We start from the raw sequence: 18,579 nt of genomic DNA, 5'->3' as shown, positions 1-18,579 counted from the left end.
ATATCCTTGCTTGTAGGATGAAGTCATAGCTAGGGAGCGGTGACTTATAATGATCATTAGAAGAAAAATATATGAGATATGGTGGGGAGAGGGATTTGCTAGCAAATCATGTGAGCAAATCTCCCCTCTTTTGCTCTTGTAGCAATTGTTTTTGCCAACTAAATCTTTTTTAATTATCACCTTATAAAAGTTCCAATTCTTTTATCCTCAATTATTTTCATTTCGCACTTGGGTCCAAAGTCTATCAATAAATCATTTGATTCATTTTATTTGCATCTAATATTTATAATAATAATAATAATAATAATAATATTTTAATTCTCATTTTGAAGTCTAAACTTTTAATATTTGGAAAGAAAAATACACTTGTAAGAAGTACAAAATGATATTTTAATTTGAAGTGCCAAAGTTTCCTTCTAAATTTTCTTTCTAGAACACAATTTACATAAGTTCATGAAATATGCATATTTCATATTTCATGAAGTGACAACACAGAAATGTACAAACAAAATGTTAAATATATTATGTATTGGACTGCAGTTTTTTCTGGTTCAGTTGGTACCAGTTATTTAGATTTGGATTCTTATAAGGGTTGGGAAATGAAAAAAAAAAAAATACACACACACACACACACACACACACACACACACGCATATACATATATATGTATATATATTTGCAAGGAAAGGTACCTCGTCCTCATCGGGCTGCAGCCTTTTCTTGGTTGGATTATTTTGGTCATTTTCGAAAACTCTGTACCTTTGTTAAGTGATTGCATATTCTACTTTGTCCTTTCGGCTTTTTCATTTTTGCAGAGAAAATATTCACGTTTTGTAAGGCTAGGCTAACCAGATTCTGTAAAATATTTACCCTTTATAAAGTTTCGTTCGTATCCACCACTAACTAAAGTTAGACACTGAACGCAACGACGAGGCCTCTTAAGAGCGAATTCAGATCTTCAGTGAAATCTACAATTGGATGATCTCTCTATCTCTAATACTAAAGCTTTCGAACCCTAATGCATGCTTAACTATCTTACTTAAGTTTGATCACAACTCTTTGTTTAAATTGCTCTACATAATCTAGACAGATATTGTTGCATCATTATCTGTAGAGAAAAGGATTTGCATGCAACATGTTTTATTCTTTTTTTCTCTGTATCTCTTATCACGTAACATGATGGATGACGCAAACAGAGTGAGTATGAACACTAATTACTAATAAGTGTAGGCCTATCACGTAAAAGAAGCCACGTGACCACCTACTCAACCTTTGTGGTCTTGTATAATCTAACATACACATCGAGCCACATGAATCTAGCGTGCCTTTGTCCCCACTACAGACAATGTTCCTATGTACTTGATCAACATGTTCCCTTTGGTAAAATATAGTGCGTGTGTGTGTTTGTGTAATTGTTTGTGTGTAACTGATGATCATCAAAATATGTGAACGGTTACTCTTTGTATTTATTGCATATTTGTATGTGTGTAATTGACGATCATCAAAGTAGAGGTCAATGTGAACGGTTACTCGGTGTATTTTGGCCACGAACTGGTAACAGTATTTGTAGGTTTTGGTTTGAGTTAGCAGCTGCATGCAGTTGTTGTCACCCTTTGCCACAAAACTTCAAGTGTAACGGTTGAGTTTCTTTTAAATTTGTAGGACCCCATGGAAGGGCACATGGCCCAACATGTCATGGGGCTATTAGGACAAGATAAAGGGAGGGTGCCTTTGCGTGGGTACCGCAGTGTTGGGTCAACTAGAGCATATTTCCCCACCTAAAGCACAGATAGAAACCCTAAAATAGACAGCCTTGTTTTCCATGTGCACAAATTTAAGAGCAACATTCCAAAACTACAAACCTCCTTTGTGCCCCGGCCCTCCACTCTTCCTCCTGCGTCCTCCCCTTCCAAATCACCCTTTTGGGACACTAGGAAGAAGATATAGGAACCATAGTAACAATTGCTTCGACTTTCTATCCTTAAATCCCTTTTCACATCAAGATTAAATAGGATATATATGCATAATTTTGATAGCAAGAAACCCTATTAGATGTTCAATATTTATGTGATACTTTTCTTATTTTATGTAGCTAGATTGGAAAAAAAATAAGTGTGCAAAAAAAGTCTTGATTTGGTTATCATTATTTTCAACGTCAATACAGAACTATTTAAGAACATGGGTTATAATTATTGAATAAGATCATAGAGTTGACTGATCAATAACTTTAACAAATCTTTTTCTTCGTTGTTTGTAAAAAGAATATAAACATGTTGTGGGGCTCATAATTTTAGTTTAATCAAGAAACCATACAATACAACAATAAATGTTGTGAAAGTTACATATTAATTGCCACGTCACTATGTTTTTGTCAATCCATGAATTTTGAAATCAAGACTTAATCCAACAGTAAAAATTCAAAATCACTAAATCAAATGATTATATATGCTATCGTGTAATTCTACATAGGAATTAGGTGATGAAAATTTTCTAATTAAATCCTTAAATTATGTAAACTTCCAAAACTCAAGTCAAATGGAATTGCAACATATAACGAAATAGCAATAAAGAATAGAATGATGTTATCCACACACCTCTTTTTACCTTTCAAACATTCATCTTAATTTCTAAGCATTAAATCGAATAAATTGAAGATGATCAAATGACATAAATGAACATAGGAGATATGAAAGGTAAAATAATGTGTGTGAATATAACCACTTTAAAAAATATAGTAAAAAATATAACGAATCAAGAACTTCTTTAACTTAGTAAAGCAAGCGTCATCCCTTTTATAGGAGAAACGATTAGCAGTTCTGCATTAGTTTTTGTATTAGAATATATATTGGTGGGAGAGAAATATCAAATATAAAATCATAACGAAAACGTCTTATAAGCCTGGAACATTCCTACGTTAGAATGTTCAGAGCTATACGTGTCATTATTTTTCAAAGAAAAGTAAAAGAAAGTTGTGATATTTTCAATAAACTGAAACATTTCATATGGAAAGAAGGAGAAATAGAAATTGACAGTGGAAAACGAGTGGAGGGATATAATAATACTAATAGAAAAAGAAAAGGGCAACATTGTAGGAAATTGAAACATTAACAAAAAGCTTGTTGACCCTTACGCTTCCAATGGCGCCCCCTACGCCGTTGGCCTTGCTCTTGCATATATCCTCCTCTCTCCCTCGTAAATTAAAGCGTATGCTTTTAAAATAATTGAACGTATTTTTAATGATATATTTTTGAAACCAATTCTTAGTAAAATGTAAATGAATCTTGAAAAAACACTTGAAGTGTTTTTGAAACCTAAAAATATTTTCACAAAAAACGTTTTAAGTCATTTTAAAAAGAGCATTACTTGGTTACTCAAAGATGAGTAGGAACTCTTACTCAAAACTTTTAGTATTTGAAACACAAAGATTTGTGCATATAATCAAAACCGTTTATATTATCAATCACATTGTAAAGATTATCTCTACAAAAAAAAAAAAAAAAAAAAAAGAATTAAAACTAAGATCGTTTAGCAAATGTATTCTAGCAAATATATAGACGGTTCGTAATGCTTTTACCAATTTCGTTCATTTGTTTTTATACAGTTTGATGAGTAAACAACCTTAGTTTTAATTGATTTTTTGCAGAGAGGATCTTCATAGGTGATTTATAATATGAATGATTCCGATTATAAACACAAAGTTCTATAAATTGGTAACGAATAATTTTGAGTAGAAGTTCCTACTCATCATTTGAGCAGCCAAATATTGTTCTTTTAAAAATACTTTCAAATGAATCCTAAAACAATAAAAATGCTACTCTTACCACATCTCTAACAGAGATGAAACTGACATGTTTTAATGGACCCAACTTCTATTAGAAGAGTGGTACAAAATATGATTGGAAAATGTGATAATTAATTGTAGCGTTACTCTTAAAACAATCCCTCTCCTCTCTCTCTCTCTCTCTCTCTCTCTCTCTCTCTCTCTCTCTCAGCTTTTTGTAGTATTAAAACCCCAAAAACCACCCAAGAAACACTATAACAAGTAAACAGCAGCACAAGCACAGCAGGTAAAAGAAGCAAAGCAAAGAAAGGCTGCTTCACTCTCCATACTAAGGAAAGGAGAGCGGTTTTATTAGAACGTTAGGATGGAGCAGGAGCTCTTCTTTTCGTGGCTCAAATTTGTTTCCATATCTTTAATGGTGTTGGTTTTTTCTCTGAGGATGGCGGTGGTTCTCTGGTGGAGGCCCAGAAAAATTGAACAACATTTTGGGAAGCAAGGGATCAGAGGACCCCCTTACCGTTTCTTCATTGGAAATTACAAAGAACTTGCCGGCATGATGATCAAGGCCTCCTCTCAAACCCTTCCTTCCTCCTCTCACCATATTCTCCCTAGAGTTCTTCCTTTTTACCATCACTGGAGAAAAATCTATGGTACTTCCTTCTCTCTCTCTCTCTCTCTCATTCATCATTTTTGGTTCCTTGTTTTGAAGTCATTTCAAGTTTCAGCAACTGGGTTTTCAATTGTTTGGCTTGTCATCATTTCTCTTGTTTTTTTATACAAGCAATATTGAGGGAGGGGGATTCGAACTCAGACCTCGAGTGTAAAAGAAGAACGCTATTAAACATTTGATCTACAAACCATTTCTCATCCTTTCTCTCGTTTTAAAACCTTTAAATATTTGGATATTGCATTGACATGTTTGGATCTTGGCCTTATGTTTTTCTTGAAAATCATTAAAGTGGCTGTTGATGTGTGCTATCTTCTACTATACATGATTGTTCCTTTACCTTGGTTTTGTGATGCTCAGAGTTTATGGCTTTCCGAAAGGCTTTTTTTTTTTTTTTTTTTTTTTTCAGTTTTGGGTACTTCTCCTGAATCCTTTTTCAGGCTTTCTTTCCGTCTGAACTTGGATGCTTGATGTTGAAGTTGAGATTTTGTTCTTTTCCGCAACTTTTTTTTTTTTTTTCCCATTCATTTCCTTTAAAACCTCCTTGGTAACAATAATCTTGTTAATGTCCTTTTTTGCCCCTTTTCAAAGTGAAATATGATGAAAAATGTTCAACTTTTTGCGGGAGTAAAGCTTTCACTATTTTTTTTTCAGTTTTCCATGTCTTGTTTTCTTTTGTTTGTTTTTTTGGAAGGCTTGAGTTTCCCAAATGAACTTGTATTTTTCTGTTTTGTATTGTTTATAGCTTCGTTTTGAGTTGTCTTCTTCCTTACTTTCTTTTGTTTTTGCTCTCTTTGTAGGGACTACATTATACATCCTTATAATTACTCCTCCATTATTAAATTTATTTATTTATAAAAAATTCAACCTACATTTTATTCGGTTACGTTCAAAGATTTTGAATCCTGAAATTTTAACCACATAATAATTACTTTACTGTTTTTTAATTTTCTCCAATATTGTTACCGCAGGTGCAACATTTCTTGTGTGGTTTGGACCTACAGTTCGACTCACTGTTGCTGATCCTGATCTAATTAGGGAAATATTTACCTCGAAGTCAGAATTTTATGAGAAAAACGAGGCTCACCCGCTTATTAAAAAGCTGGAAGGTAATGGCCTCCTCAGTCTCAAAGGTGAAAAATGGGCTCGCCACAGAAAAATTATTACCCCTACCTTCCATATGGAGAATGTCAAGGTAAATATTTATTTAACTCCCTAATTATTTTTTATATTTACTTAATTATAAGAAAATTATTTGATTGAAACTATAACTCATTTCAGTTGTTGATACCGGTGATGGCAACAAGTATAGTAGACGTGATGGACAAATGGTCAGCAATGTCCAGCTCCGGAGAGGTAGAGATTGAAGTTTCCGAGTGGTTCCAAAACCTAACTGAAGACATAATTACCCGTACGGCGTTCGGAAGCAGCTACGAAGATGGAAAGGCCGTTTTCCGGCTACAAGCTCAGCAAATGGCGTTTGTTACCGATGCTTTTCAAAAAGTTTGCATCCCCGGTTACAGGTAACGTATATTAAAACTCCCTTGTGCATATGTACGGCACTTCACCTTAGCATAACCGCCGGCGGCGATACTTAAAAGGTTAAAATTTTAATTCGATTTTCAGATTCCTGCCCACAAGAAGGAACATAAATTCTTGGAAATTGGACAAGCAAATTAGGAAGTCGTTGATAAAGCTGATCGATCGACGGCTAGAGAATTCGAACTGGGGCGACAATGTGCATGATAAATGTCCAAAAGATTTGCTAGGTCTTATGATTCAGGCCTCAAATTCTTCCCCTTCTTCCAACATCACTGTCAATGACATTGTTGAAGAATGCAAGAGCTTCTTCTTTGCGGGAAAACACACCACATCCAATTTGCTGACATGGGCAACGGTTCTCCTAGCAATGCACCCACAGTGGCAGCTACAGGCACGTGACGAGGTGCTGAGGGTGTGTGGATCACGTGACATACCCACAAAAGATGATGTCGTAAAGCTTAAGACGGTAAGCCAAACAAAAGCTTTGGATAATGTTTTAATTAGGACGGAAATCGTGTTTTGTCTCTTGTCCCATGTTTGTTTCCTGAAAAAAACAAACGGCCACCTTTTGCTTTTTTGTTACATGTTTAGATTGAAAACATCCACCGGCAGCATAGTCATTTGCACATGCACAAGTTAGGCACCGAGGGCATTTCAGTCATTTCGCACTTTTGATTTCGAACTTCTATTTACGGGGCAAATGATATGGTGTGCAGCTGAATATGATCCTCAATGAATCACTACGATTGTACCCACCTGTGATCGCGACGATCCGGCGGTCGAGAACAGATGTGGAGCTCGGGGGATACAAGGTCCCACGTGGGACCGAGCTTCTGATTCCGATCATAGCCGTCCATCATGATCAGAGCATATGGGGCAATGATGCGAAGGAGTTCAACCCGGGACGGTTCGCGGAGGGTGTGGCGCGGGCGGCCAAGCACCCGGTGGCATTCATTCCATTCGGGCTTGGGGTCCGCACATGCATCGGGCAGAATCTAGCGCTGTTGCAGGCAAAACTAGCCCTTGCCATCATGCTTCAACGCTTCTCTTTCAGGCTGGCCCCCACCTATCAACATGCACCTACGGTACTGATGCTACTTCACCCACAATATGGTGTACCCATCATTTTCCAACGCCTACCACAACATGATCAGGGTCAAGATCAAGATCAAGATCGAAATCAAGGGCCATGATCTCTTATTGTCACTATGCAATACCAGTCATTTGCGTGTGAGTGAGCCGTATGGTTGGAAGTGAATTGACCGAAATACCCTTTTGGCCTTTTTTTTTAATTTTTTTAAGTCCTTTCTTTGTCTTTTTGTGCTGGGTTTCCTTAAAATTATGGAAGCTAAGCTTATTAAGGTCAAAGGTAATATCTTAAGAGAAAGATGTTGCACTCCCTTTCATCTAGCTTTTTACTGACCCTCATGACCATGGTTTTCTTACCAAAGGGGAAAGGGAAAAAAACTAACCCTGGCGTGTAAGCGCTTTTTATTTTTTTTTTATTTTTTTTTTTATTTTCCTGAATTTAATTAGGAATTAGTGAATTCCTAACAACTAGGTTAGCTTCCTTTCTCTATTGTTTGTATGTAATGTATATTCCGATCTCTTTTATTCTACAAGGGTTGTGATATCATTCGCATCAATGCACCTTAGTTGGTTACATATCTCTGCCTTTGAAGAATTTCACTTTTTTCACATTGAATTTATTGGGCAATTTTTGAATGTGGGCGTAGTTATATTGATCAATTAAAGCATGTGTTATCTTTTATGCACTCGAGTTTGAATATACTTTTTACATTTCATATTAGTTTAACGGTAGAGTTTTCAGAAGTTGTATATGTTAAACTCATTTCGAAATTTGGGAGAAGCAAGTTGGGTTGATTGGAAAACAAGTTGTTGGAACCCAAACAAATGTATTGATGTATGTTACCAATGCAAAGTTATGTGCGCATTAAGATTTGCATATTTCATGGCTTACTCTACAGCAGGCTGTATAATATATGCTATTCTAAATGGGAAATGGCTACCAGTTATGATGAGAAACCCAATGTAATTATGTCTAATAAAATATTATGCATGCATGAAGATTTGTTATAACACCATTTGGGGCACCTAATAATTTATTCAAAATTTTGAGTCCATGTTGTTAGTAGTAGCAAGCATTAGGAAACAATATTGCTCACAATGAAACAAGTTTTTCCATTTTACATGCATAAGAAAAACTTGTATATTATGTGATGAACATTAGGCGCTGAAATACTTGACCCTTGAATTATTTTTTTTTCTCCGAATTTTCAAAGAGAATTGTTATTGACACTTCAAAATTCTCATTTTGCACTCTAAATTATATATATATATATATATAATATTTGTAAGGAGCGCATAATGAAATTTTTGGAGTGCCAATAACAGTTCCTTTTAAAAAAGAGGTATTGGCCGATCCCCCCTCCTCTCGGAACTTGTAAGAAGCTGCTAATTTCTCCCTGTACTTTGATTTAAGCCAATTACCCTCCTCAATTTTTGTAACTGACCAATTTTACACTTGAATTTTAATTTTTGCTAATTATCCCCATGAACTTTTAAAATTGGCTAATTTCCCCCTTGATTTTTAATTTCTCTCCAAACCCTGAACACTAAAATTCAAACAAAAAGTGTACAAGTGTACTAGATGAAGAAGAAGAAGAGAAAAAACAATATGTTGTCTACAGTATGGATAAAATTACCTTTATGCAATCATAAAATTAAAATTCAATAGGGAAATTGACCAATTATAAAAGTGCAGGGGATAACCGACTAAAATTAAAATTCAAGGAGAAATTGGCAAATTATCAAATTTCAATGAGTAATTGGCTAAAATTAAAGTTCATGAAAAAAATTGACTGCTCCTTGCGAGTTCAGAGAAAAATTCGACAAATACCTCTTTAAAAAATGTATGTACTATTAATTTTTGGTGTTACTAACAACGCAAGGACAAATGCAGCACCCAAGGCATGAAATATTGTTTTAAAGCAAATTAAGAGACTGCAATCCAGCATGCAAATGCACTTTTTCGATACATTCTCCTTTATGGGGTTTAGGGCTTTTTAGTTGTAGTTTAGTAAGGAGTAAGATTTGAGAGAAACCAAACCTTTATTTTTGTATTACTTTTTGGGATCTTCTCATGCTCTTGGAAGGTAGCCTCTCTGATTTTTGGGGTTTGATGGTCCCCATGGAAGCATGTGGTTTTGAGCTACAAGTAACAAATCTCTCCTCTTTCTGTTTTGCTGTATAATTTTTAGCTTTTTGTTAAAGGAATCAACAACAGCATGCCAAGAGGCATGTGATCTCATTACTCATCCCTAATTGCCTTATTATATCATCCATAATTTTGAAATTCACGAATTAGAGGAATGTTAGCAATTTTCTCAATTGAACATTCTTATTCTACAATATTGCATGATGATTCAAATTTATATGTCACTCTTTGAAGATTAATTCTATCAAAATCAACAGATTCTAAAATCGTTTAGCATCTAACGGTTATCTAATAAATAGATAAACCATGTTCTTCAATTAAACACTGAAAATTTAACTACGTTCATTAAACATTTAAACAACTTATGATTGAATTGATTTTCTTGGGGTTGAACTAGAACATAAACGATTTCAGTCACCGTTCAACATTGTAGAATTAGATAGAAAATTGAGAAAGTAGAACAAAAGAGTCTGACCAAGAAGGTCGGTAGCATACTAGCATCAACACCCAACCAAACCCCCCACCCCCTCAACAACAAAAAAAAAAATCACCTCTCTGTCTCTCTCACTGCACGCAGAACTGACAACTTTGTATTAGGACACAATTGGAATTTACATTACTATGTACATTGTAATCTGATTATTCTTCCTTATCACAACGATTATCTTAAAATTCGTGCTGCAAGGACATGAAGAACCATTATTATGTTATGTGCATTTCTTATTAATCTTGGTGAGGTGTGCTTCCTTTGCTTGCTTTCTATCTGATTCTTCATTAACTTTTTTCCCAGTTGTTTAATCTGTAACACGATTCCCCTGATTAAAAGTAATCCATGTCCTAATCTTAAAATGTTTAAATTTAACTTTTCTTTCATAGATTAGAGGCTTCTTTGTTCACTTGTACTTCGTCCTGAGCATGCTTCCCACATTAACATCTAGGGCACTGTCTCCCCAGCTTTGCTAGGCGACAAAATCAACACTCCAATGACTGATGGCTCCATCTTAAAAGGTCAAGCTACATTTGTGAATAATATTTGATAAATATTTCCCTCTCCATCTTTATAATTTAATACATGAGACAATATTCCAGAAAAACTTGGGGTAAAGTTATAGACTTATAGTTATTTGAACAAACTATCTTCTTTTGTGCAAGTAGCCGTTCGATTTAACCCTAAGAACAGGAAGGGCAAGCTAATTGCCTAAATGTTATGGACGAGAAGTTTTTTAATGTAATCGACACACTGTCACGTAGTATTAATAATCTACTTATATTATAACAAACATGCATGCATGCTCATTTTTTATTTATTAGTATGAAATCTCTAGTATATATATCAAATTTATCAATCACCCTTTTTATAACATATAAATTAGGTACAACACCCTTCATTATCGCATGCACATTCAAAACTTTCTTGGCAGTCGGCATGGACAAGAGATTAATTAAACTGATTATCTCCATGAAAGATGTCCCAACTCATAGCTTGTATATTGTCTCATTAAAATGGGTTTTTTTGTCCCCTCCACCAAATTAAAAAACTAGGGTTTTATAGATCCCTAGGAAAATATTTAAGATCTATGGTTGTGACAGAGTCATCTCCCAATTCCCTAATCAAATTGTATAGTATATTACACCAGTATTGAAAAGCAATATTAATACAAATTCCCTTCAATATTGTCTCCCAAATTTGCAGCCATGCCAAAGGAACTGAGCTGGCTAATGTCTGCCCTTGATTAATGCGACCTTGACGGTCCAAAGGCCTAGCTCTTTCTGTTTTGCATGATTGGCCATTTTCTCTTGCCTCCATTTGCCAATTTCGTATGACCTTCTGACTCCTCCTATATACTATATCATACATGATTCCATATCTCAGTGTTCCAGATAGTTACCCCCATCATCTTCTTCTCCACCTACCATATGATCACAAGGCTTGACTAGTTAGTTGTATACGTAATAATACACACACACACACACACACACATGTATGTATATGCAGGTATATATGCCAGATGTCAGATAATTAATTTAAGTGGAATGTGATGAACATGATCTGCATCTGATATAAATATTAAGCAGATCCCAACATATGCTGACAACCCAATACATTAATACTGATTTGATTGAATTTCTATCCAAGTTTACAGTAGCGTACACACATTTGCGTGTTCATTGTTCCAAAAGGAAGTGGCATGGAAAACTCGATGGAGAGACAAAGAAAAAGTCGGCCATGCATTTAATAAGTGTTGCATATCTTAGGTGAAGGTAACTAAATTTTGTGTTGGACATTCAGATGACAACTTATAAGTTATAACATTCTTGTCCATATTGAAGGTCATAATTAATAAGATGGTGCAACCAAGCACCCCCAACCAGGTCATTTGTTGATAAGTTAAGTTCTCGGCTTGGAACAAGTTGCAGTAGCTTAAAACCGACTTTGCAAGTTAAAATTTCGTAGTGTTAGTTTTGTTTGTTTTTATTGTTGGTGTTTGGTTTAACTAAGCCATCTAGTTTACTTAACAACATATAAGTTAAGTTCACGAGTTGATCGGAATAAGTTGCAGTAACTCTTATAAAAGTTTGAATATGTGAGTTGGTAACGTTTTTCAATGAGAGTCTGTAGTTTTAATTTTTTTTTTTTTTTTTTTTTTGTGTGTGTTGTTGCTTGGTTTAACTAAGTAAATTGACCTTTAAATGATAGATACATATCGTTTTCTGATTAATGAAGGTTGAAATAAGAACCATTGAGCTTCATTAGGAGGCTTAATCCAACTAATTGAGTCACAGTCATAGAGAAGCATCTCTATCTGTCTCTATTTGTGGGAGAGGCAAAATCACATGGCATTGACAATCATGAAGAGATTATAGTGAGATAATAGGAGAGGATTTGGTGGAGCCACATAAATGCACCACTCATTTCTTAATCCAAAAACGCCTTTGCAAAGAATGACACCTTGGAATTTTGTTGGTCATTTTTGTGACAAGCCCACCTGTTTGGTTGCTCTTTTGCTCCTAAGATTCTATCTAATTACTCTCTCTCTCTCTCTCTCTCTCTCTCTCAAAAGGAAGGAGACGATAAATTAAGAAACAAAACAAGAAAAATAGAAAATTTTAATCAACGTATGAACTTCGAAGGACGCGTATATAAAGTTGAAGATTGGCAAGTGGTTTTCCTCTGCGCTGCTTTCTGTCATCACTGCAGTCGAACACATCGTGGGTGAATAAGACCGTAGTAGTACCAAGCACTCAAAGTCATAGAATCCTTCTGCAAAATATATGTTAAGTCCATCTTTTACCTTTAAATTGGACATCATTTGAAAGTTATCATCCATTTTTTCATGCAATTAGCCTCGAATCTAGTGAATTACACTATCTAACCCAAGCCTCTTCAAGCCTAAGTTTCCAATCAACTGCCTCAACGCGTTTTGGGACGAACTAACTTGGTTTGTGTTCGAGTGGCATTTCTTCCATACCCACAAATCATTCGCAAAATTTTTTTAATATCAGTCGGTTCGGACATCTACTTGGTTTCACCTAAAATTCATCGTAATCAATGAAGAATAGTAGTTGTGAAGATGTCCAAAATTTTCCTACTTAATTCATATCCATTCAATACTTTTTTTTAATTAGCTTTTCATTTAATACTTGAATAGTAATTTTATCCAAAAACCTATGCTGTGATGTGCATAGTGGGCTTTCTTCCAAGCCATCAAATCATATCTTTGTCAAAATTTAATATGATTTCTGATGGTGGGTTGCAAGTTGCAACCCAATGTGGGATACATGAAGCCCATAAGTCTTATCCCTACTTATTAGCAAGTACAATACCTAAACCTGGGCCCCTTAAATTGTTTTTTCTTTTGTCAAAGGGCCCATAAAACAGTGCTGTTATGCATGTGCGGACAATTGGCTGTTCTTTTAAACTTCAGACCCCTAAGTAACTTACATGGAACAGATTCACCGTCACTTAACGTTCAAATCCAATACATTATCATGAGGACAAAAATTTGCACTTAACAATGTATTATTAGATACAGAGCGCTGCGTGGCGGTGAACCCGCTCCATATAAGACCTTCTCCTCAAGTTAGTAATTATAGATATCCATAAGATATGAAAATCTTCACGAGATGCAAAATCATGTGACGGTCTCGTCTCATCTCATGCAGTGAATTCTCTGGTGATAAAAAACAAACGAATTTCTAGCATGAGCTTTCTCACTGCCAGACTTGCCAGAGGGGATGACGATACAAGTGATCACAGATTTGGCTGAATTATTTGGGATTGCCGAGGCAATGAAATTTTTCCGAGCGTGATGTCATCCTGGAATATTTTGCAGTTCACATTCATGAGCATATACCACAGACCAACCATCAATTCTTACCATAATCAAAAGCTTCTGGTAGTTGGATATGTAGCTTTCAGGTTGGTTTCTTGCCAAGCTGATACATAGTTTTCGTCGAAAGCACCTGCAGCAGGAACCATAAAAACAGTAATTCAGGCAATGCTTAAACAGAAGGTGCAGTAAAAACAAATTACCCTTTCAAACTACGAAGGACGTAAAAAACAGGTAATGCAGTTTTACTACAGAAACTTGACCAGGACTGAAAACGAAGAGGTAATGTTTTTCTACAGAAACTTGACAAGGACAAAAGCTAATGATTAAGAACAACGACAATCTAATGTACCATTAACAGAAAAAGACAACTTTGTTTCCTTCCGCAACCAATTTAACCCTTTCTGGCCTACCTCAATTCAACTCTTGCTGTAAAAGAACATGGTTGACAATTTTTGTAGATCAGGGCAAGCAAAAGCGTACTCATATGCTTTATTCGCAGTTCTCCATTCGCCTTTTCTTGGAACATATTGTTCATCACTCTGCTCTCTGGTCGAAATGGAAAAATGATCCAGTTGCCAAAGCTAAAGCAATGAGTCTAAGCTACAGAACCAGTCAGATCTATAACATATAAAAACTACAATAATCACAAAGAATTGAAGAGCTGTAGGGTAGTCGAGTAGCTTATACATTGACATCTACTTGCTGTTTACACCTGAAGATTTGGCAAATTGGTTACTGATTTGTTGACCGAAGAATAGAGGTTGAAACTTGGAAGTTTGAAACACTCCGAATCAGAAGCTGAGGAATAATATCAAGAAAAAAATTGCATACGTCCTGCTGATCAACTTAAGATATAGCTTCTGAATAATATCAAGAAAAAACTTGCATACTTCATGCCGATCAACATAAGATACCAACCTTTATTCCAGCAAGAGGACCACCATAACTCAGTGAATGGCGTATTCAAACACTTCAATAGAGAAAAATATGCAGCTAAGGTACATATTAATCACATCTTTTGGAAAATTTACAATGTAAAATTTGTCAAGCTACAACTTTCAGAAGCACCTTAGAAGTAAAAACAATAAGAAACAAAGCTGACTTTTAGTATCTTGGTTTGTTTTGAAGAACTTTCCAAAAACTGGAAAAAGAAAACCTAGAATTCATCAGTTATTTAAAATGCATTTGGCTTCTGCATAATCAACACAAGCCGTTTACTCTCCACCCAAATTTGTTGTTATATTGGTTAAATAACAATGCTTACCTTTTTCATTGAACTTTAAGCTTCAAAATATACTTCCCATGCTTATGGACAATTTCAATATCCTGAACTTTACATTCAAAAATACCCTTGATCAGAAAATAGAAAGGATAAAAAACACACAGAAACGAAGAATATTGTGAAAAAAGATCTGCGATCACATGATAATCTTGTAGCAGATGGAGAATAAAAAAGATATCACTAAGTAATTTGTAGGTGGACGCGCTGAAGAAAATGTTTGAATTAAAACCTTTTGAGCATCCACATCACATGTCATCCAGTGTTAGCAACAAGATTGTCTTACATCCTCAGCAAAACACGTAGCTAAGGCTCACAGGTGGCCTGACATAGTGACATGGACGAATGAAGAGACCGGATATGTTAATGAGAACAGCAGCATCAGAAGCTGTCTTACAATTGCCCTCGAGTCTAGGCCGAGAGAAAGCTGGCATGCCCCAAGCTCATCTTTGGAGACTTGAAAGCAAGGCGACAAGCCTCCTACTTTGGCCCTGGAAAACGCAGTGGATGCATTAATACTGCCCACAAATGAAATCATGGAGCATATTAAATACAACTCAAGGAACCGAAGCGAAACAAATTAGCCTCAGAAATCAACAAACAAAGAAAAGATACAACACTCTATATCACTAAATGTACAGATGTGTGATAAGCGAACATGCACATTCATTACTTCTAAGTTGCAATATACATCAATAATACCCAAATGCTTACACGGAAAATACAGAAACTTCATATGGTTAAGTTTCTTTTGAACCTCTAAATCTTGATATGCTGTCAGTACAAACCCAGAGAAAAGCAAAAAAAAGAATAATTGATTCACAACGAAGACTTTGATAAAAGGCATACTTGGAAAAGTTTGTACAACATTGCGTTTGAACTATGTGTTGTTAACTAAACACAAAAGAACATCAAAACATCTCATCTTGTTTCTTACAGTGGAGCGAGGTCATTAATGAAAATGTTCATCGAGATTCTACAGCTACAAGAAAAATATGAATCAGAAGACGCAGTTCCAGATTTCCTGTCATCTGATATGAATGCTGGTATCTCCAGAAATTAGGTTTCTAAGCTCCATTAAATGTTCATCATTTGATATATGGAGTGAAAGACGAAGATTTGTCACCAATTCTTCTTGTTCCCAACTTAAAGGTCCTGATGCATGTAATGCCCCTATTGTGCAACGGTAAGCATGCAACTCTAACCTATGGATCTCTGCTGCCAATTCTTCTTTAGCGGGAAGGAGAGAGATTCCTCCCTTATATCCCAATTGACAAATAGATTCAGCATCAGAAAACTGATCATCAAAATCTTCAGTAGAACTAGCTGAAACAGGAGGAGGTAACTTATTGGAATCATTCCTATCGATACTACAACTACCAACAGAGCACGTAATACTATCAGCATCATTCGATTTAAGGTTCACAGCAAACGCACGCCCAACATCACCATTGGGTTTCCTCCTTTCCACATCCACATCAGGCAATACAGTTTTTCTGTTGTAAAGAGAAGCACGTAAATCTTTTCCACCCTGCATACGTCTTGGTAAATCAACATCTACCTGTTCAGAAAATGTAGATAAATTTGCAGAAATTACTCGGAGACACCTGCCCTCTTTATCACCAGCTCTAAACTTCTCAGCAGATCCATCATATGCTTCATCTTGAGAACAAAAGTAGGGTGATCTTCTCTTCAGATGAGAGGAGGCAGTCTTTGTTACATTCTTCTGAGCTTTAAGGTATGAATTTTGGTTGAACTTTAGAGTTAAAAGTTCACCACGTTGCCGATTCTCATAATGGTTCAAACCCTGCAAGCAAGTAACCAAAGATTAGCACATGGAAACATCATAGAGGAAATCTACTGAAAGTTATTTATGATAAGTACTATCCTAAAACCAAAGCAAACTTCCAACTTCAAACATTCAAAACGAAACCCTACAGAGTTTATATCAATCACTGTTATTGATGCTTATATTTTGTACAACTACTGATTAACTTTAATCCATCTTTTCGAGGTCCTCATTAACACTTAAAACTCTTGGACACATAAAACTGAAAAATGCTAATAAACAAATTGCATCGGGAAATATATTAGGATGATATTACCTTTCCAATCACAACCCATTTGTCATCTTGCCAAAACTGTCTGACTCGGATTTCAAAATTTCTGACCTTGTACTGCCGGGAGGATCCGACTGGCCTGATTAAAAAGCACTCCCTTCCCAAAACCTTTGTAATTGTTGCCATTTTCCAAGAAAGTTTGTCAAAAACCTCAATGACATCACCAGGAATTAAATTCTCTGAAACTTCCAGTGGAGGTGGGCAAGGCCTGATGGCATCTCTGGATACCCTCTCCACAACGGCGTTATCAGCATTACCCTCATATGCATCATATCTGACTGTGTAGTTGTGGCCATCACCGCAGATTATCTTAGCACAGCACCAGCAGCCTGAAGGCATCTCCTTTTTGCTCAATACTTCGACGTTGCTCCCTTGTTTGAATCTCATGATGCTAGATGCAAATTCCCAATTATAAACCTGCTTTCAACAATAGAACTAACGTAAGACACAAGACAGAATCCAAATTACAGAATAAGATTATATTAATATCAGCATCTCATAAGAAAGAGTGAAGATCACTGGCAATTAATGGATTCGAAACAGTCATGAAATAAGATTAAAAAAAAAAAAAAAAAAAATTAGAGAATCTAAGCAAACAAGTAAGATAAAAAATATATTCAATGATTTAAATTTCAACGTTTCTCTGCATCTTCTATTCAACCAAACAGTCATGAAATTGAAAAACTTGCAGAAATCCTTTGGTTTAAGATTAAAGGAAAAAAAAATTGAACAAGATCAGAAATTCAAATCGGACTGCCAATATGCTCTGTTTGGCTGCTGAGAAAATCAAGAAAATTAAAAATGCACCAAACTTTAAATTCCCAACTTTTTCATTGATTAAGACATGAGAAGACTCAAACCAGCATTCAACTGAGCTAAATTCAACTACATGGTTTAGTTTCATCGACCCAATTTCCCAAAACCATCTACCAAACCAGCAAATTACAGACCAACCCAATATTTATTTTCTTCCTGTTTCCACCGTTTTCTCGGCAACCAAACAGTCTGGGGAAGGAAAACGATTGAACCCAATACGAAAAATCAAAACTTTTTTTCTGTCAATTCATTCTCTTCACCCAGAAGAAGATTAAACTGAAAGGAGATAAACAGATTGCAAAGCAAACAAATTTAATAAAAAAAAATATAAATGCAGAGAGAGATTAAAGAATTAAGAAAAGTAAACAGAGCTTTTTCACTGACCTTCTTTCCAATTCAGAGAGAAAATTTTGGTAATCAGAAAAAGTTTGAACTCTGTGATTCTTGTTGTTGTTCTTGTGTTTTTGTGTTAGTTTTATTGTTTTTTATGTGATTCATTTTTTTTAATATTTTTGTGGGTATTTAAAAGGTCCAAATATTTAGCTTAATAAGCAACGAATATGGCATGGTTTTGGTTTCTATGCCAAGTTGCCACCTGCCCAAAAATAGCTTGTTGAGGTGGGAATTAACTGTTTACATTTATCCTCTCCTCTTTTTTACCCTTTTCCATTTACGATTTGTATTTTGAGAATTATTTACCTCGGGTTAAATTTTGACTGCAAATCTGAATATATACAATTTGAGTTTATAACTTGTATTTTTGACAGATGAAGGTTATTCTAAACTATAAAAAGAAAAGTTC

General features: G+C 35.3%; 2 protein-coding genes across 3 annotated transcripts; one reads left to right on the top strand and one right to left on the bottom strand.

The window, feature by feature from the left end:
• The first annotated feature begins 4,001 nt into the window (after positions 1-4,001).
• LOC137717586 (cytochrome P450 734A1-like) lies at positions 4,002-7,283 on the top strand. The gene is made up of 5 exons (XM_068457001.1): positions 4,002-4,431; positions 5,420-5,643; positions 5,730-5,971; positions 6,075-6,456; positions 6,707-7,283. Exons 1-5 carry the CDS (start codon positions 4,146-4,148, stop codon positions 7,181-7,183), a joined length of 1,611 nt encoding a protein of 536 aa, XP_068313102.1. The 5' UTR covers positions 4,002-4,145; the 3' UTR covers positions 7,184-7,283.
• Positions 7,284-15,003: 7,720 nt separating this feature from the next.
• LOC137742162 (uncharacterized) lies at positions 15,004-18,293 on the bottom strand. 2 transcript variants are annotated; one of them, XR_011069364.1, is made up of 4 exons: positions 18,162-18,293; positions 16,947-17,378; positions 15,779-16,648; positions 15,004-15,332 (listed from the first exon to the last, which is right to left on the bottom strand). XR_011069364.1 is itself a non-coding variant. In XM_068481946.1 (3 exons), the coding sequence occupies exons 2-3, from the start codon at positions 17,346-17,348 to the stop codon at positions 15,869-15,871; spliced, it is 1,182 nt and encodes a 393-aa protein (XP_068338047.1). In that variant the 5' UTR covers positions 17,349-17,378; positions 18,162-18,293; the 3' UTR covers positions 15,573-15,868. The 2 variants fall into 2 exon arrangements, 1 of the variants encoding a protein (XP_068338047.1); XM_068481946.1 differs by lacking the exon at positions 15,004-15,332 and having other exon boundaries at positions 15,573-16,648.
• Positions 18,294-18,579: the final 286 nt, after the last annotated feature.

This window comes from Pyrus communis, chromosome 1 (assembly GCF_963583255.1).
Source record: "Pyrus communis chromosome 1, drPyrComm1.1, whole genome shotgun sequence".
In the NCBI taxonomy this organism is placed as follows: Eukaryota; Viridiplantae; Streptophyta; class Magnoliopsida; order Rosales; family Rosaceae; genus Pyrus; species Pyrus communis.
This window is presented reverse-complemented; position numbering and strand designations above follow the sequence as displayed.

What these genes read in the sequence shown, in the direction of transcription:
- LOC137717586 (XM_068457001.1), top strand. Translation starts at nt 4,146, where the DNA reads ATGGAGCAGGAGCTCTTCTTTTCGTGGCTCAAATTTGTTTCCATATCT. An exon ending in TCCATATGGAGAATGTCAAG is followed by an intron (nt 5,644 to 5,729) that starts GTAAATATTTAT and finishes AACTCATTTCAG; the next exon opens with TTGTTGATACCGGTGATGGC. An exon ending in GTTTGCATCCCCGGTTACAG is followed by an intron (nt 5,972 to 6,074) that starts GTAACGTATATT and finishes TTCGATTTTCAG; the next exon opens with ATTCCTGCCCACAAGAAGGA.
- LOC137742162 (XM_068481946.1), bottom strand. Translation starts at nt 17,348, where the DNA reads ATGAGATTCAAACAAGGGAGCAACGTCGAAGTATTGAGCAAAAAGGAG. An exon ending in AATGGGTTGTGATTGGAAAG is followed by an intron (nt 16,649 to 16,946) that starts GTAATATCATCC and finishes ACTTGCTTGCAG; the next exon opens with GGTTTGAACCATTATGAGAA.